The 20453-nt window shown below is 43.8% G+C and overlaps 1 protein-coding gene across 1 annotated transcript; it reads right to left on the minus strand.

Moving 5' to 3' along the window:
* Nucleotides 1-7534: 7534 nt before the first annotated feature.
* Nucleotides 7535-19678, minus strand: LOC307265722 (uncharacterized protein; the record flags this gene model as incomplete). The annotated part of the gene is made up of 8 exons (XM_080047517.1): nucleotides 19146-19678; nucleotides 18622-18951; nucleotides 18246-18521; nucleotides 17431-17517; nucleotides 17315-17343; nucleotides 16787-16843; nucleotides 14998-15066; nucleotides 7535-7648 (listed from the first exon to the last, which is right to left on the minus strand). The coding sequence occupies exons 1-8, from the start codon at nucleotides 19204-19206 to the stop codon at nucleotides 7535-7537; spliced, it is 1023 nt and encodes a 340-aa protein (XP_079903643.1). The 5' UTR covers nucleotides 19207-19678.
* Nucleotides 19679-20453: the final 775 nt, after the last annotated feature.

Consider the following 20453-nt stretch of genomic DNA (forward strand, 5'->3'; position numbering starts at 1 on the left):
GAAAAATTGTGTTGTCAAATAATATCTCCAATATGACCTACAGAACATCCAATAGTACCACATTATGTGATGGGGTTATAAATCGTTTTAAAAAAGGATATAATCAAGATTAAGAATCAAGTGTAGACTACAATACACGGTGAAATACAAAGAGATTATTATAAAATCCACACATAGTAACACGGTCGTAGTCCGTATAGTGAATGTAGTTAGCTTGTAAAACATGCTAGTTTATTTTAAATGTGTTTTACCTGAGACTAAATTAAAGGTAAAAATTAATAACATCGGATAATGTCTTTAAAACTCACCACTTCTGATTGCCAAAGACACAAGTTCATAATCGAAAGTGGGGGAATTTTTTTTTTTCCGTTGGTCCATCCGCTGAAATATCCCAACCGTTATTAATTACTCCCAACGAACCGTTAGCGTATTTTCACATGAAACGTTTTCTCGCTCGGTTAAAAGGGCGTTTGACTTGTAAAACACACAGTTAAAAGACACAGGTCCCATTCATAACAAGGCGTCGCTGTCCACGGTAGGGCTGTAAAAGTCTTGTTTTGGTCAGAGGCTTTTGACGCTTTGTAACTTCAACACCTTCTTCTTAAAATGGTGTCAAGCTAGCATGAGCTAACAACCGTTGGGCCGGAAAATCACAATAAAGTAAAAGCATAACCGTTTCTAGATCTTGCGTGTATAAAGAATAATAACAACAAATCACTGAAGCATAGTCAAAACCCTATTATGAATTCATCTGGTTAATTTTTCGAGTGTATCCGTAAAGGCATAATCTCGAAAATGTCACTGAAAACGTCTGAGTTTTCTTTATTTTGAAAAATATTCACCGGTAGTTGTGCTGTTTTTCTTGCTAGCTGACACCAGTCCTCTGCGGGGGCCGTTGCCTCCCACCACCCAGTCCGAGAAAAATGACCTCCTCTGTGCATTCCTCCCGCCAGCAAACAACACGGTGCCTCTGTATCAGCTATCTCCTTATAAAATCCGGCTTCATATCGATGAGAAAAGGCTTCTTATATCCCTCACATGATTAAATCATTGGGGATAAAACGGTCCTCCTAGCTACCTACTGTTCCCCTGTCTCGCTCCGTTGATCGTATGCCCGGCACTCGCCAACGTTTGGCGGCTTGTCATTGGTCGAGCCAACAATGAGAGGCGGGACTTTGGACGCATAGGGAAGTGACGGCACTCTCCGATTGGTGGATGTTGATGGACGAAGGCGTCAACAAGTGAAATATCTGCAACAAATGGGATTTTTTTGGCCTTTGTAGCAACAACTGTTGATTTTTTTTTCTTCGCACATTTTGTCCATTCTCGGGTGTTTGACCAGTTTATTTACATCTATTTATAGAATACAACTGAACAGAGGAGAATACAATACACACTATACTAGCCTACTATATATGCCTACTCCATTATGTCCACATCTGTTTATAATACATTTGTTCATGTATTTATAGGTACATCTCATTATAATTATACAATATATTGTGGCGTGTAGAGACGGGAGTCGGAGGCGGAGTGTCAAAAGACGGAGCTAACTGCTTTAATGACATTAATACACTTGTCGAGTAACAACAACGGAGCAGACAGTAAACTCTTGATAGTCTCAAAACGCCAACAAGACAAAACAGGAAATTCCCCCAGTCATAACAGTTCCCCCGGAACCCCGGAACTTCAGTTCCATAGGTGAATTATGTAAGATCACTACACAAGCCCCCCCAGAATTCACCCATAGTCAAAGTCCCCGTGCCGGAAAGGCACGATGGCCCGGCCGCGACTAGAACGAGTGGCAGGGGCCGAAGAGGGGAGGGGCGTGGTGGGTGCGGCAGGACCAAGCCCAGGACTGGGCGGCAACGGCACCGACAAGGCGGCAGGGAGCCCAGCGGGGCGTGGCAACGGGGGGCGTCCACGGCGCGGAGCCTGGGCCAACTCCAACGGTCTGGAAATGTCCACGTGGGCAGGCTTGATCCTGTCGACAGAGACAGTCTCGGGCCTACCACCGACGTCCACGACCAGGCTCTTATCCCCGTGTTGCAAGACCCTAAACGGCCCGTCATAGGGGGGGCGCAACGGTCCACGGTGGGCGTCGTGGCGGATGAACACAAACTCCGCCGTGTGCAGATTGGGTGGCACCAGGGAAACGGGGGTGCAGTGATGCGAAGTGGGGACGGGTGCGAACTGCTTGGCGACCTCCAGCAGAGAGGACCGCTGCCTGGCCGCCGACCAGGGTGTTGTGGCGTTCGGAATGAAATCCCCTGGAACTCGCAGCACCTGACCGTAGACTAACTCGGCAGACGAGGACTGCAGGTCCTCCTTAGGCGCCGTCCGGAGCCCCAGCATCACCCAGGGAAGTTTGTCCAACCAGTTGCCGTCCGTCAAACTGGCACGCAAGGCCGCCTTCATGGAGCGATGGAACCGCTCGCACAAACCATTAGCCTGAGGATGGTATGCGGTAGTGCGATGCAGTTTAACCCCCAGATCCTTGGCAACCACATTCCAGATCTCCGAGGTAAACTGTGCACCCCGGTCGGAGGAGAGGTCCGAAGGTGTCCCAAAGCGCGCGACCCACGTGCCGATAAACGCACGGGCCACATCGGAAGACGATGTCGAGGTGAGTGGCACAGCTTCAGGCCAACGCGTCGTCCTGTCCACCATCGTGAGGAGGTGGGTGAAACCATGCGAAGGGGGGAGTGGCCCCACCAGGTCGATGTTGACATGGTCGAACCTCCTACCAGGGACGACGAATGGCTCCAACGGGGCCTTGGTGTGGCGGTGCACTTTTGCACGCTGACAGGACACACACGAGTCGACCCAGGCCCGTACGTCCTTCTTCAGTCCTTTCCAGACAAACTTCTGAGAGACCAGCCTCACGGACGCCCTCCTACCGGGATGGGACAGGCCGTGTATTGCCTCGAAAACAGCCCGCTGCCAGCCGGCAGGGACCAGTGGCCTGGGCTGGCCGGTGGAGAGGTCACACCATAACCTGACCCCTGAGTCGCCGATCGCCACTTTTTCCAGGCGCAGCCCGGTGTCCGAGTCTTTGAGGGACTGAAAACCGTGGTCCGTGGCCTGTTCCGCACTCATACGCGAGTAGTCGAGATCCAGCTGCACCGCGCCGACGATCACTCTGGAGAGGCAATCCGCGACCACGTTGGATTTGCCAGCGATGTGCCTGATGTCCGTGGTATACTCAGAGATGAATGACAGCTGGCGCTGTTGGCGGGCGGACCACGGCTCGGCTACCTTGGACATGGAGAACGTGAGGGGTTTGTGGTCCACAAAAACCGTAAACTGACGGCCCTCCAGGGCGAAGCGGAAATGACGGATTGCCAGCCAGACGCCGAGCAGCTCCCTGTCGAAAGTACTGTATTTGCGCTCCCGGGGTACCAGCTGGCGGCTGAAAAAGGCGAGCGGTTGCCAGGCGTCACCGTCCCACTGCTCTAACACCGCGCCAACCGCGTAGTCGGACGCGTCGGTTGTGAGGGCCACCTGAGCTCCGGGCAACGGGTGGACCAACAACGCGGCCCGGCTCAATGCAGTCTTAGTGTCCTCGAACGCTCTGTCCCTCTCTGCAGTCCAGTCGACGTCTTGGCCGGGCGCCTTGTCCTTGAGGGCCTCATACAGCGGGCGCATAGTGTGGGCCGCCCGGTGTATGAATCGGTGATAGAAGGTGACCATCCCCAGGAACTCCCGGAGCCCCCGGGCCGAACGTGGGCGGGGAAAGTTGGAAACAGCCTCCACCTTCGACGGAAGGGGGACGGCACCATCCCTGTTGATGAGGTGCCCGAGGAACTGGATGGACGGCACCCCAAAAACACACTTCGCCGGGTTAATGATCAAGCCGTGGCGGTCGAGCCTTGTGAAGAGGGCCCGGAGGTGTGTGAGGTGCTCCTCCTCCGAGGAACTGGCGACCAGGACATCGTCCAAGTAGACGAAGATGAAAGGCATGTCCCTCAGCGCCGAGTCCATCAGCCGCTGGAAGGACTGGGCCGCGTTTTTCAGGCCGAATGGCATCCTGAGGAACTCAAACAACCCAAACGGAGTGACCACAGCTGTCTTCGGGACATCCGCAGGGTGCACCGGAACCTGGTGGTAGCCCCGCACAAGGTCGACTTTGGAAAACAGGAGCTTCCCCGCCAGATGCACGGAGAAGTCCTGAATATGGGGCACTGGATAGCGGTCGGGCGTGGTGGCGTCATTCAGGCGGCGGTAGTCTCCACATGGGCGCCAGCCGCCATCCTGCTTCGGAACCATGTGGAGTGGCGAGGACCACGGACTGTCGGAACGGCGAATGATGCCCAGGCGCTCCATGTTGGCGAATTCAGCCTTAGCAACCGCCAGTCTCTCCGGAGCGAGCCGTCGGGCCCTGGCATGGACAGGGGGCCCTTTCGTCTCAATATGGTGCTCCACACCGTGTTTCGTCGACGTGGACGAGAAGGTTGGTTGTAGCAGGCTAGAGAACTCTCTGAGCAGCCGCTGGTACTTGTCACCCTCAGAGAGCGAGCTAGAAAGGCCGTCGTATGTCCCCTCATCGCAGACACATGCGAACGAGGAGAAGGTCAATGCGTCCACCAGGCGCTCGTTCTTGACATCAACCAGCAGCCCGTGAGCGCACAGAAAATCTGCGCCGAGGAGGGGGAAGGAGACGTCGGCTGTAACAAAATCCCATGTGAACCGTTGACCTCCAAAACATAAATCCACAGACTTCGTGCCATACGTTCGGATCGGGGTGTCGTTGGCAGATGTCAAGGGAGGGCCGTGCAACCCGCCGGCGGCGTCGTCCACCGTAGCCGGCACCACGCTCCTCTGTGCACCGGTGTCGCAAAGGAATTTACGCCTGGAGAGGGTGTCCACGATGAACAGCAGCCGGCCCTTTGTGCCTGCGCTCACGGCCACTACTGAGCGCAGGCCTTGGCGTTTCCCGCCGCGTTGAAAGTGCACGGAGAGCGGCACTTTTTTGCCTTGGCCCCGAAACGTGCATGGAAATAGCACAAGCCCGCAGCGGTAAGGCTGTCGGTGGACGCGTGTCCTCCGCCAAGGGGAGCGCTGCTGCCCGCACGAGTGTAACTGCGTGTCGGGGCCAGCACATCCGGGGCGAAACGCTGGGTGGCCAGAAAGAACCTGTCTGCCTCCTCTGCCAGAGCCCGTGGCTCCGTGATGGATGTATTCGCGAGCGCTGTCTGGACGTGTGGTGGCATGTGTCGCAGGAAGAGTTCGATGAAAAGGAAATTTGGTACCTCCGTGCCCAGCAGGTTTAACATCATTTCCATATGTTCGGAGGGTTTGCTGTCCCCCAGGCCTTGAATGGCAAGAAGACGCCGGGCTCTTTCCGATCTTGACAGTTCAAAGATTTTGAGGAGGTAAGCCTTGAGCCCTGCATATTTATTTTGGGCAGGAGGAGATGTAATAAAGCTTACTGCCCTGGCTGCAGTGGAGCTCTCCAGTGCTGAGACGACGTGGTAATAGCGTGTGGCATCATCCGTAATCCCACGGAGGGTGAACTGAGCCTCTGCCTGTGCGAACCACGTTGCCGCGGACGTCTCCCAGAACTTCGGCAGTTTGAGAACGATGGAAAGCGCCATGCTGTTGCGATCGATATTCAAATCAGTCTCGGAATCTTCAGCGGGACTGACGTCGGGGTCACCAATGTGGCGTGTAGAGACGGGAGTCGGAGGCGGAGTGTCAAAAGACGGAGCTAACTGCTTTAATGACATTAATACACTTGTCGAGTAACAACAACGGAGCAGACAGTAAACTCTTGATAGTCTCAAAACGCCAACAAGACAAAACAGGAAATTCCCCCAGTCATAACAGTTCCCCCGGAACCCCGGAACTTCAGTTCCATAGGTGAATTATGTAAGATCACTACAATATATAATATACAATATTTTGTATTCTCTTGTGTGTTCTTCCATGTTATATTTTGCATGGTGTAACACACCTCATCAAATACAGACAGAATACCAGTTTCAATCAATGTTCCAAATATGGATGTAAGTAAGTATGACTATATGATACTATAGGGGGATGTAATCCTGATTTACATGAAAAAATCCTTTAACTACCACAAAAAATGACCTCACATGTTCCTAAAAAGCTACTTCATTGTGCAAAATGTGTTGTATTTACTATGAATTGAGTTGTCCTGTTACTTTAACATTGCAGTAGCATCTTAACCTACAACTCCCCCTTCTGGCGCAGTGTTGATAGTACCAGTGTAACGCTCTCTCTCTCTCTCTCTCTCTCTCTCTCTCTCTCTCTCTCTCTCTTATGAAAGTGTCTCTCTCTCTCTCTCTCTCTCTCTACCTCTGTTGGTATGAATGTTGGTCACTACTTCTACATTTTGTTAGTTAACCTACACTACCACCTTCTCGACAAAAATCGTTTTACAGCAATGAAGCCTGAAAATGACAAATACAGAGAAACGAAATGTATGAAAACAACCTCTTTTATATGCAGTCTATGATAACAACATAACAGGTGAATTATGGTAAGCTTATAAACTAGAAAGCCAAATAATGTAAAACATGGAATGTACAGTACGTGTAATGATAATGATAATGATAGCTGGTTTCTTATTCATGCATTTGGTTGATAAAACGCGGTTGCTAGGCAGCAGCTAACAGTGCTCTAGGTCATTTTATCACCTTCATCAATTATTCAACATAATCGTACAGTCGTATCAGCAAAAATCAGAGAGCTCAATAATAGACAGTGTCTGAAAGCAAAATATATCATATTATTATGCACATTTTCTCATGTATTTAATAAAGCATCAAGATGGTTTCACCTTGCACACACACACACACAAACGACGCACACACACACACACACACACACACACACACACACACACACACTTTTTTGAAACAAAACATCTTCAAAATGATCAGTAAAATAATTGTAACAGAAAACCTTGTAACATGTTTATGTAAGAAGTAAAATACCTAAACTACAAAATAAATTACAATCAGACATAATTGAGTTTCATGTTTCCTTCCTTCATATATTAATTTGGTAAATTATTTCTGGCAAATTGAATTATAACTTGTCTGGTTAAATCAATCGGGTTATATACAAAAATATAAATAAATATATATATTTTTATTATCCAGGATTTTGACTAGTGTACAAATACATTTTCTTGAATAAATCAATTCATTTAAGAAACGCGGTAAAGGGAATTCTACGGAAAAACACTGCAAATTAAAACGTAATTGTTTTGTTTTTCCAGATAGGCTAAACAACTGAAACTAAATTAGCTGTATCTACAGCTCTGGAAAAAATTAAGAGACCACTCCAAATGTTCAGTGTCTCTCGTTTTACTGTTTTTAGGCATATGTTTAAGTATGGAAATTTTGATTTAGAATATAAACTACTGACAACATTTCTACCAAATTCCAATATAATTTTTTGTCATTAAGAGCATTTTCAATAAGTAATGTAGAGATGAAGATTTAAGAAAAATCCAGACAGGTCTCTTAATTTTTTTCCGGAGCTGTACACTGCGTTCTGTTATTTATTTTGGTTTGTTGACGGTGGCGTAGAGAGCGTTGGGATCAGCAGAGGCTCCGGCAGCAGAAGAAGGAACGTTCACAGAAGCGTAGGTCACTGCTTCATCTTCACCCCCAACCTATAGCACATACAGGTGAAACTCGAAAAATTAGAATATCGTGCAATATCGTTAATTTATTTCAGTAATTCAACTTAAAAGGTGAAACTAAAATATTATATAGACTCATTGCATGCAAAGTGAGATATTTCAAGCCTTCATTTGTTATAATTGTATTTATTATGGCTTACAGCTTATAAAAACCCCAAATTCGAAATCTCAGAAAATTTAACATTACATAAAAATCTATAAAAAAGGGATTTTAAATACAGAAATGTCGGCCCTATATAAAGTATAATCATCGATATGTATTCAGTACTTGGTTTGGGCCCCTTTTGAATGAATTCTGGCCTCAATTCCAATTAATTTTCCATGATATTCTAATAATATGAGTATCACCTTTAAGAGAGGCATTTAAGGTGGAGTCTCTTTGTTAGTCTCTCTGTCTCTTGGTTGTGATTGTGTAATGTGTGTGAGTGTGATGTGTGTGCGCTGATTATGTTTGTTGATTGTCTTGTGTTTTTAAGCTATACTGTCATGTACCCCCTTTAAATTGCCCCTCGGGGACGAATAAAGTTATTTGAATTGAATTGAATTGAATTGAATTGAATTTGAATTTGAAATTAATTGAATATGTTTATTGTGTGTTTGTATTAGTCTGTCACTTTATCCATCATTGTCTGAGTCTGTATGTGTACCTATATATGTGCTGCTTTATATGTTTTTTTAAATGTCCCCAAATGCAAGCTAAATTCCCCTTGGGGCAATAAAGGTTACTCTATCTATGTCAGTGATTCTGTAGAACGCTTGTTGTTAAAATAACTTTTTTGTCCAAATCAGTGAATATCTCCTCATGATCTGCTAGCTTCACATACTGCGTGTGTGCGCGCACTGAAACAGAATTCAAGTGTTAATACACAGCATAGGCTCTGTAAAAAGGGTATGCAAACAAAGGTAAACAAAGGGGGCCCACCACAGCTAGCAACATGCACGTTTACAGAGCCACAAGAAGCATTCTCCAGAACAGAGCTGAATATTTGACTGGAGAATGCTGCCCTCTGTTGGTCTATAGTGGCAGGTGCAAATAAACTTCCTAAACATTTACAACAATCCTACCCTGCGTTCCAAATCACATACTCTTTCTTTTTACTACACTACATACTAAAGTTCAGAAGAGTTTTAGGGCCACAGAAAACGGAAAAAATCAGATAAGGATTTTTTTTTTCATTATGTTGAGAAATGTCAAGAATAAAGACGAATACTACAAAATGCTATTGGAGTTAGAGGGGGATCATGTATGTATTTTCAGCATACTACAATTGACTTGCATGTATTGGGACGTCCTAAATCTTTTTCTGGCGTACTAAATAGTAGGGAAGTATGGGGATTGGAACGCAGGACAAATTTCAGATCCTTCAGCAATATCAGTGATAATCTAAAATGTGTAATTAAGTCTAGATATATAAACTTAAAAATTGTTAAATACAGACTATTAACTTTTTAAACCGAAATATGTCAAGGTACTAAACAAGTAAATTCTAGTCTGTATAGAAGAACATTCAAGTTTATGTAGCAGTTACATTTTAACATTTGAACCACACTGACACACACAACCATGATGAATACTTCAATCGTCATGCAGCTGTGTCTATTATTTAAAAATATATATTTATTGACAAGAGCAGACATAAGAAAAATATGATGGAATGTTTATTTTTTTTATTTTTATTTATTTTTTATTTTCCTCTCGGGAAGAAAGGTGTGTGAGAGAGAGAGAGAGAGAGAGAGAGAGAGAGAGAATGGTAGAGAGAGAGAGAGAGAGAGAGAGAGAGAGAGAGAGAGAGAGAATGGTAGAGAGAAGGGAGTGGAATGAGGGACGGGGTGAGGAGATGGAGGGATGAATAGAATGAGGGTGGAAACTGTTTGAAGAAAAATGTAACGGTTGGTGTGATTTGATGCGAGTCTTATGTCGTATTCATGTTGTTTGAGCCTCAAACTGAAGGAAATTTTCTGTCACTATATGAGAGGCAATAAAGTTTTTGTGAATTGAATTGAAAGAGGAGGATTCATGGGTGAGGAGATGGAGGGATGAATAGAATGAGAGCGGAAAGGGGAGATGAAGAAATGGTTTAAAGAGTGGGTAGAGTGAATGAAGGGCTCCAAGGGGTGAGATTGGAGAGGTCTGGTCTGGACTAGGAGGGAGCTATACCAGCAGCCTCCTCCACATTTCAGTCACCCTCACACTTCTCCTTGCTCCAAAATCCCTTCTTTCTCTTGTTCTTCTCCCCCACTTTCTCTTTCTCTTTCTCCACCTTATCCTCATTCTCTTTCTCTCCTTTCTTCTTTATTTCATCCTCCTCTTTTTCCTTTATTTTCATTTCTTTTTTGTCTTTTTTACTTTTTTTCTTGTCTTCCTCGACCACCTCTGTCTGTCCGGTCGTCACCCTCCTAACGCGAGACCAGAAGCTCCTGTTGTTTTTCACACTGACTTTCTCCTCCAGTTTCTCCTTCTCCTCCTCCAAATATCGTACACTTGTTTCCAAGCGCTGTACAATCGCCGCCATGTTTGTTTTGGCTTCTTCTAAGCTTTTTACTTGAGTCTCCAAGTCCTCTAGTTCGTCTTCCAGTTCATTCTTATGGAACTCCACCTTCATGACTTCCGTCTCCAAATTCCAATTTTTTTGCTCCAGCTGTATGATCTTCGTTTCCAGGCTGTTTGCTTTCTCCGCCATTTTTCTATTTTCTTCCTCTATGGTTTTAAGGTGAGTCGTCAAACAATGATTTTTCTCATTGTGTTCTATTAACTCCTTCTCCATCTGTTGAGCTCTGTCCTCGTTGCACTGTAGGATCTGTTCCACGTTCTTCTTCTCTCCCTCTAAACAAAGTAAACTTGATTCCAAGCAAATGACTCTCTCTGCCATTTTCTTCTTGTCTTCTTTTATGGTTTTTACAGTAGACTTCAGGTTCACATTTCTTTCCTCAAGTTCTCTAAACTCCTTCTCCACCTGTTTGCCCATTAACGCGATGCCTTTAACCTGGTCCACCATTTTCTTTTTCTCTTCTTTCTGGTGTTGCACGGTTGTTTCCAGGGTGTGGACTCTCTCCTTGAGGGCTTTATTCCCTCCCTCCACCTGAACAACCTTCATCTCCAAGCTGTGTACTTTCAGCTCCATTCTTTCCTTTTCTTCCTCTAGGCTTTTTACAGTTGCCTCCAAGCACAGATTTCTCTCTTCAATTTTCTTCTTCTCTTCTTTTATCTGTGTTGATATCTTCTTGGCGCTATTCTCTTTCTCCTCCAGTATGTCTTTCATCTGGTCCTCCATCCACTTCACACTGTCCTGCCAGCTCTGGTCTTGTTCAGCCAGATCCTTGCTGAACTTCTCCTCTCGAGCGTCGTACTTGGCCTGCCACGCCGCCTCGCTCTTTAAGATATCAACTTCTGCGCTCAAGATCCTTTCTGAAAGCGCTTTATTCTCGTCCTCCAGTCTTGCCTCCATGCTATCAAACTCCTGCTGGTTTTGGCTTTTCAGAACGTCCATTTCAACCTCTTTAAGATTCAGATTGTGCCTTAATCCGGAGATCGTTTCTTCAAACACCTTGGTGGCCTCTTGGTTGTGTTCCCGCTCCCCTAGGAACTGCTTCTCCTTGGTCTCTAGAAGCTTTTGCAGTCGGGTTATCTCCACTTTGTTCCTCTGCAGGTTCTTGTAGAACCGTTCCTTCTGGGCGTCCGTCTTGCCCTGGTTCTCCCACATGGCGTCTATCTGGTTCTTCAGATGGTGGATCTCAGTTTGAGCTTCACGGAGGGAGTTCTGTAAATCCCCATTCACGTCTTGGCGTCTTGGTCTCCTGCTGCCCTGACCAACACATCCGTCCCTGTGTCTCGGGGTTTGTCTCTGAGTCGTGTCTGGTTCTGCTCTGGACTGTTGCTGTCTGTCGCTGCTGCAGACGATTGTCCTGGCAGATCGACCCTTCTGGACTGTGATGAACATGACTTGTGTGTAGTCGATACAACAAGTTAGTTTTAGTCTATTGGGTTCTGAGGTTCCTATAGTAGACAGTAGTAGTGGCTGTCTGTAGTAGGCCTACACTGTGTATTGTCTGCTGTAGACTGTTGGTTGTTTGTAGATATGTGTTTCCTAGTAGTAGATTCCTTCTCGACTGTGAAACACTTTGTATGCACCTGATACGATGATGAGTAAGTTTTACTCTGTTGGGTTCTAAAGGTACTCCTATTTATAAGTTTTCAGAGTTCTAGAATGTTGTGTTGTAACAAACAAAAGGTGTTTGAATGTTGTGATGTCATTGTAAGATCAAAGGATCAAAGGCAACATGATGTAACGGGCCAAGATCAAATGGCTTCAAAGGCTTCAACATTCTAGAACTTCTAGAGTTACATCACAACATTCCAATAACTGTGTTTTGTTACAGTACCTATAGAACCCGACAGAGTAAAACTAACTCATCATCGTATCAGGTGCATACAAAGTGTTTCACAGTCAAGAAGGAATCTACTACTGGGAAACATATCTACAAACAACCACACAGTCTACAGCAGACAATACACAGTGTAGGCCTACTACAGACAGCCACTACTACTGTCTACTATAGGAACCTCAGAACCCAATAGACTAAAACTAACTTGTTGTATCGACTACACACAAGTCATGTTCATCACAGTCCAGAAGGGTCGATCTGCCAGGACAATCGTCTGCAGCAGCGACAGACAGCAACAGTCCAGAGCAGAACCAGACACGACTCAGAGACAAACCCCGAGACACAGGGACGGATGTGTTGGTCAGGGCAGCAGGAGACCAAGACGCCAAGACGTGAACGGGGATTTACAGAACTCCCTCCGTGAAGCTCAAACTGAGATCCACCATCTGAAGAGCCAGATAGATGCCATGTGGGAGAACCAGGGCAAGATGGACGCTCAGAAAGAACGGTTCTACAAGAACCTGCAGAGGAACAAAGTGGAGATAACCCGACTGCAAAAGCTTCTTGAGACCAAGGAGAAGCAGTTCCAAGGGGAGCGGGAACGCAACCAAGAGGCCACCAAGGTGTTTGAAGCTACGATCTCCGGATTAAGGAACAATCTGAATCTTAAAGAGGTTGAAATGGATGTTCTGAAAAGCCTAAACAAGCAGGAGTTTGATAGCATGGCGGCAAGACTGGAGGCAGAGAATAAAGCGCTTTCAGAAAGGATCTTGAGCGCAGGAGCAGAAGTAACCAAGAGCGAGGCCTTGTGGCAGGCCAAGTACGACGCTCGAGAGGAGAAGTTCAGCAAGGATCTGGCTGAACAAGACCAGAGCTGGCAGGACAGTGTGAAGTGGATGGAGGACCAGATGAAAGACATACTGGAGGAGAAAGAGAATAGCGCCAAGAAGATATCAACACAGATAAAAGAAGAGAAGAAGAAAATTGAAGAGAGAAATCTGTGCTTGGAGGCAACTGTAAAAAGCCTAGAGGAAGAAAAGGAAAGAATGGAGCTGAAAGTACACAGCTTGGAGATGAAGGTTGTTCAGGTGGAGGGAGGGAATAAAGCCCTGAAGGAGAGAGTCCACACCCTGGAAACAACCATTCAACACCAGAAAGAAGAGAAAAGGAAAATGGTGGACCAGGTTAAAGGCATTGCATTAATGGGCAAACAGGTGGAGAAGGAGTTTAGAGAACTTGAGGAAAGAAATGTCAACCTGAAGTCTACTGTAAAAACCATAAAAGAAGACAAGAAGAAAATGGCGGAGAGAGTCATTTGCTTGGAAACAAGTTTACTTTGTTTAGAGGGAGAGAAGAAGAACGTGGAACAGATTCTACAATGCAACGAGGACAGAGCTCAACAGATGGAGAAGGAGTTAATAGAACACAATGAGAAAAATCATTGTTTGACGACTCACCTTAAAACCATAGAGGAAGAAAATAGCAAAATGGTGGAGAAAGCAAACAGCCTGGAAACGAAGATCTTACAGCTGGAGCAAAAAAACTGGAACTTGGAGACGGAAGTCATGAAGGTGGAGTTCCATAAGAATGAACTGGAAGACGAACTAGAGGACTTGGAGACTCAAGTAAAAAGCTTAGAAGAAGCCAAAACAAACATGGCGGCGATCGTACAGCGCTTGGAAACAAGTGTACGATATTTGGAGGAAGAGAAGGAGAAACTGGAGGAGAAAGTCTGTGTGAAAAACAACAGGAGCTTCTGGTCTCAAGTCAGGAGGGTGACGACCGGACAGACAGAGGTGGTGGAGGAAGACAAGATAAAAAGTAAACAAGACAAAAAAGAAATGAAAATAAAGGAAAAAGAGGAGGATGAAATAAAGAAGAAAAGAGAGAAAGAGAAGGAGGATAAGTTGGAGAACGAGAGAGAGAAAGTGGTGGAGAAGAGAGAGAGAAAGAAGGGATTTTGGAGTAAGAAAAAGGAGAAGTGTGAGGGTGACTGGAAGGTGGAGGAGGCTGCTGTATAGCTCCCTCCTAGTCCAGACCAGACTTCTCCAATCTCACCCCTTGGAGCCCTTCATTCACTCTATCCACTCTTTATACATTTTCTTCACCTCCCCTTTCCACTCTCATTCTATTCATCCCTCCATCTCCTCACCTTGAATACAACATAAGACTCACATAAAATCACACCAACCGTTACATTTTTCTTCAAACAGTTTCCACTCATTCTATTCAACCCTCCATCTCCTCACCCCGTCCCTCATTCCACTCCCTTCTCTCTACCTCCCTCATCCCTTTCTTTTCCACCATTTTCCTCTCTCTCTCACTCTCACCTCTCATCCTGAAAAAAATTCAAAAATAAAATAAAAATAAAATAAATACTTCAATCATATTTTTGCATGTCTGCCTCTGTGATATATATATATAGAATAAATAATAATAATAATAATAATAATAATAATAATAATAATAATAATAATAATAATAATAATAATAATAAATACAACTGCATTAAATTACTGTTTCTGTAAAGAAGAAGTTGTGGTGTCTGTTTATTGTTTAATGTTTAAACATCAATAGCTGAAGTGCAAGAGATCTGCCCTGCGTTCCAAATCATATACTTTTTCTTTCTGCTAGCACTTATGGGCGGCAGTGGTGAATTGTGTAGGGCGGTCGTCCACTGGATTGCAAGGTCAGAGGTTCGATCCCCCACCTACCCGCCACATGTCCAAGTGTCCCTGGGCAAAGAGACACTGAACCCCACATTGCTCCCAACGATGGTTAAGAGAGCCCCTTGCATGGCCGCTACTGCCATCGGTGTATGAGTGAGTGTGTGTGAATGTGGTAAAAAATGTAAAGCACTTTGAGGCTGAGAAAATCGGCTAAAAAGCACTATATAAGTCAAGTCTATTTACTAATACTCTACATAGACATCTTACCTGGGCTTCACTGTTGGTCTTCTTGGTGTAGCTGACGGAGGCGTAGGCAACACCCTCTTCAGGATCAGCCTGCACAGAGAAGACAGAGAAACAAAATGGATGCTCAGTTACATGAAGATCTTTACTGTCTCACTACTTTAATTTTTAAATTCCAGACCACGCTGTTTTCAGGAATTTTATGCAAAAATGTTGATTTATTTATATATACAGCTCCGGAAAAAAATTAAGAGACCGGTCTGGACTTTTCTTAAATTTTCATCTCTACATTACTTAATGGAAGTGCTCTTAATGACAATATTCTTATTGTGTTTAGAATAGTTGTCAGTAGTTTATATTATAAAACCAAAATGTTAATTCTACTCAAACATATGCCTATAAATAATACAATGAAAGAAACTGAACATTTGGAGTGGTCTCTTAATTCTTTCCAGTGCTATATATAATTTATTTTATTTTAATGGCCTTGGCACAAACTGACACAAGGTTCTTTTGTTGTTTTTGGAAACATTGGAACAAAGGTCTATATGTGTTTTAATCACTGGAGATCTCTGAACTGCAATGAATACATCTTTTGCCTTTATGTATTTTACACTGATATGGACCTGCTGTGTGTCTGAAACTCTTTAACACAGAGAGGACAACACACGGTAACAACAGCTTATATAGCATGTGGGCATTTTTCTCTTTAAAAAAAACTTTTTTTAAGGTATTTTAACCTTTTTATTGATAATTGAGAGGTGAGAGTTGGAATTGGGAGACAGAGAGAGAGGGGGGGGGGATGACATGCAGTAAAGGTCCACGGGTCGTCTCTGCAAGGTCACGACCCGTATATGTAGGAATTCTTAAGTAGTTGCACAATTTCACTTATTTTTTTCTTCTTTTGAAGAGGGAAGTTAAGACTTATTTGGAGAAAAAACATGCGTGGGTGTGTGTGTGTGTGTGTGTGTGTGTGTGTGTGTGTGTGTGACTTTTTACACACAGTAACAACAACTCAGTAGCACGTCCGTTTTTTTTTTTTTTTTTTTGTATTTTCAACCTTCTATTGATTGTTGAGAGGAGAGAGTACAGAGGGAAAATGGGGAAAGAGAGAGAGGGGGGATGAATGACATGCAGTAAAGGTCACTATGTCGGATTCGAATCCTTGACCACGGCGACAAGGACTGAGCTTGTATGGTACACGCTCTACCCACTACGTCACATAGAGCCCCTGCATGTGGGCATTCTTAAGTAGTTGCACAATTTCACTTCTTTTTTTGCAGAGGGAAGTTAAGAGTTATTTGGAGAAAAAACAAGCGTGTGTGTGTGTGTGTGTGTGTGTGTGTGTGTTTGCTTGTGTGACTTTTTACACACAGTAGCATGTGGGGATTTTTTTCTTTCTTTTTAAGGTATTTTAAGCTTTTTATTGATAGTTGAGGGGAGAGAGTACAGAGGGGAAATGGGGAGAGAAAGAGAAAGAGAGAGAGGGGGGGGGGGTGACATACAGTAAAGGTCCACGGGTCAGACTTGGACTGAGCTTGTATGGTACACATTCTACCCACTACGTCACATAGAGCCCCTGCATGTGGGCATTCTTAAGTAGTTGCACAACTTTACTTCTTCTTTTTTTATATTTGTTGAAGAGGGAAGTTAAGACTCATTTGGAGGAAAAACAAGCGTGTGTGTGTGTGTGTGTTTGTGTGTGTTTGTGTGTTTGTGTGTGTGTGTGTGTGTGTGTGTGTGTGTGTGTGTGTGTGTGTGTGTGTGTGCGTGTGTGTGTGTGTGTGTGACTTTGTAGTGTGAGTGATCTCACCGTGTCATGACTGGTTTCCGGATCAGGCCGGGTCACAGCAGGGTTCACGCTCTGTCCCTGCAAACATACAGCGTGGTTACAGTTTCCATTTACATCAATGTATATTCATCACTTATATCATCATATCATATACTCATATGTGCCATGATGTCAATTCACATTTATGCACTAGTTCCCCTTTTTACTCAAAATATCACTATCAATCTTAACTATATAGATTCATGTTATGTTAATTGTGCTACTACAACCAAGTAGTGTCAATACAATACAGTAAAAAACGTTTTTTTTTTAAAGATTTTTTTGTTTGGCATTTTTTCTTTTTTCCTTATAAAACAGAGATAACATGCAGAGAACAACCCGGGCTGGATTCTTATCCGGTCTGCTGTGAAGAGGACTGAGACTCTATTGAGGGGAGGGGGGGGGAGAGGGGCTCTAACCACTACACCACAAGCGACCACACTCAGTTTCAGTCGACATCTGACTCTATAAATAAATATTGACATAAAAAAAGTAAGACTGTAAACTCACATTGTCCACATCTTTGTTTGTTTTGGTCCCTGTAAAGACAAAGGGGAAATGACAGTGAAAATCCAGGTCAGTCATTATATATTGTTTTAAGTAGTTTGGTCTGTGAATTCTCTCACCTTTAGTTTTCTTCCATCTGATAACTGCCACAACGATAATCAAGAGTGCTGCTAACCCCACCGCCACAATGATGTAAGGGATGAAACCTGGAAAAAGAAGAATTGTTTGCAGTTTTATGTTCTGTTTAGCATCACACAGCGAAAAGAGGAGACTTTTCACAGCCTTTTTTTGCATTAGTTTTGGAACATTCTTTCCAAATTACGTTCAGTTAGTTTATTTCTGTAGTGATCTGCATTAAACAACTATCATGTCCACACTGACTGAATCTGACTGTTTATTTTTTTAGTATCTCTAGCAACTTTGACATATATGTGATTAAGATTTGGTAAAACCATCTACAATATATAAGACACAAAAAACACAAAACCTTAAAAATGTATTCACTACATTGTCTTGAGTGTTGTTTGAAAAAAAAGTGTTTTCTTTTATAATTTCTCTTTCTGTCATCATGAAGAATTTTAAACAACATGCCACCATGTGTATACGTTTTTACGTGGCTTTTGTGGGTAAATACGTGTGCAAAAAGGACGTTTTAGAATCAGACGTGTGGATACGAGAACATATCTTCACACGGCCAAGTGTTGGTCTGCCGTCTTTATAAGGAAAGAGAGATGTAAGACATTAAGTCTTTACATTGTTTATTTGAATTTCCATCCTCTGTAGATGTTGTTGTGTCTTTCCCTTTTGATTTTGTAGAATATCATAAGAAACAACAAACAGCTAAATACCTCATGTTTACAATCTGAAGAGACTGAATGAAAATGATTTGCATAACATTAAAACTTAAAATTAATTAAAAAACAAACAAACGTACCTGGTTTCACAGATGAGGGCCCGGGGCCGACGCCACACAGCAGCACTTGTTCAGTCCTATCATCTGTCACTTTACACTTCAGTAACTCAGAATAGTTTGGCTTCTGATTCAGACCAGAAGTTGAATATTCCGCCGTGGCTGAACAGGAAAGTGTTGATATATCCACGTCACTCGTGTCGCCTTCATACAGCCACTCCACTGTGTGATGATCACACCCTCGATAAGCCCACACATAGCAGGTCAAGATGACTCCTTCGTCCGCCTGCTGTTCAGTTACTGGTGAAGAGACAACATAGAGACAACAAGAGTAGAAATTACTTCTTCATTGTAATCAAAATAACTGTATTGTTGAAAACATCATGACCTTAATACTCACTGGTAACAACAGACAGATCAACCAAAGCATCGGCACCTTGTTTTCCGTCTGATTGGTACTGTTGGCAGTAGTAACGACCAACATCCTCAGCTGTGACATTCTTTATGACCAGAGAACAGTTTTCTGTAACTCTCAGTCTGTCGGCTTTAGGAAACTCCTTTTTAACCTGCCCATGATCAACCAGCTCTACTGAGTCTCTCCTAGCGTAATGAGCGAACAACCATGTAGTACTGTCACATTTGGCTTGATTTTGTATCGCATTTCCACAAGGCAAAATAACTTCCTCTCCCTGCCTGACAGTGAAGACGGGGTGATTTTGTCCAGTTATTGCTGTTGAAGATAAGACATAAAAATAATCAAAAATAAGAATAGATTTAATGTTCACACTTACTATATGTGTGAGGATTTCAAGTTCAACAACAAATACAAAGTGCAGACGTAGCTGTCTGACTTTAAGTTAGATACTTTAACACTATCAGTAATGTTTTCTAATGTTTCCTTTTGTGTGTTGTGTATATTCTTACCTGTAAAGTGAAGCAGCAGTATCACAAAGAAAGAAATGTTAAATCCTCCGAGTTGAGCCATCTTGATGTCTTGTTCTCACGGTCGCAACTTTGTGAACTTCTGTTTCTTTAAGAGAGTTACCGCAATTGACTTCCTGGTATTAGTAAAGTGTCCCTTTCCTTGTGTTGACTTGAATCTTCCTTTTCGGTTATTCCAATCGTTGAATCTTTGAAGACAGAGTCAATCAGGTTTTCGTCTCAATGAGTTTCTTGCACAAATCCCAAGAGCCAAAAAGCCAGACGTCGTTCGGTGTGCAGTCAAAAGACATGACCCAACGATGTGTCTTTTCACACGAATGAATAGTTAGTTCCTCTTTGCAGTTTGGTCATATTTTCTGAGAAATGAGGGGGAGGTGTTTTGGTCATTACGTGGGTTAAGCAGCAGCAGAGCTCTGAAGGTGTTAACCACAAAAGATGACAAAATGAGGAACAAACAGTTAACTCTTTGTAAACACGTAAAGGTCTCTGTATGGACTCACCACCTGCAGTTCTGGATGTTTTGAACTAAGGCAACGAAATTCGGATTTTGTACGTAGAATGTCACTTTCCTGGGGGGGGGGGGGGGAGGGTCGAGCGATACAAACTAGATAAGGTTGGGCTCAGCTCTGGGCAGGTGTGGGGAAAACTCACAAGTCCCTGGCTGGCTGCTGTGTGTGTGTGTGTGTGTGTGTGTGTGTGTGTGTGTGTGTGTGTGTGTGTGTGTGTGTGTGTGTGTGTGTGTGTGGTGTGTGCGTGTGTGTGTCTGAGTGTGTCTGTGTGTGTGTGTGTTTGTGTGTGTGTGTGTGTGCACTAATCAACCAGGTCCACTGGTTATGCTAGTGTGAGGTGTGTGTGTGTGTGTGTGTGTGTGTGTGTGTGTGTGCACTAATCAACCAGGTCCACTGCATAGCAACATGGGACACAGATCTAACAGTGGACATTTTCTTTCAGGTCCCTTCTTGGACATGCTTTAAATTATGTTATGGATATCAGTTATGGATAATGCTAGAGGGGCCAATTATAACAGAAAAAACTAAAACAGTAGAGGTTTAATTAATCTTTAAAATGTAACATTAAGAACACATTTCTTTAAAGCTAGCTAGGGTTAGGGGTCAGCTAGCTTTAAATTAATTAATTAAACTAGGGTGAGGGTTAGAATTAACTAGCTAACCATAACCATAGTGGTTTTATTAATATATAAGATGTAACATTAAGAACACATTTATTTAAAGCTCAGATAAAGAAAATGTTGTTGCTAATACTTCAGTCCCTGATATAAGTGCATGCAGC

This window comes from Ammodytes marinus, assembly GCF_949987685.1.
Source record: "Ammodytes marinus genome assembly, chromosome: 19".
NCBI lineage: Eukaryota > Metazoa > Chordata > Actinopteri > Uranoscopiformes > Ammodytidae > Ammodytes > Ammodytes marinus.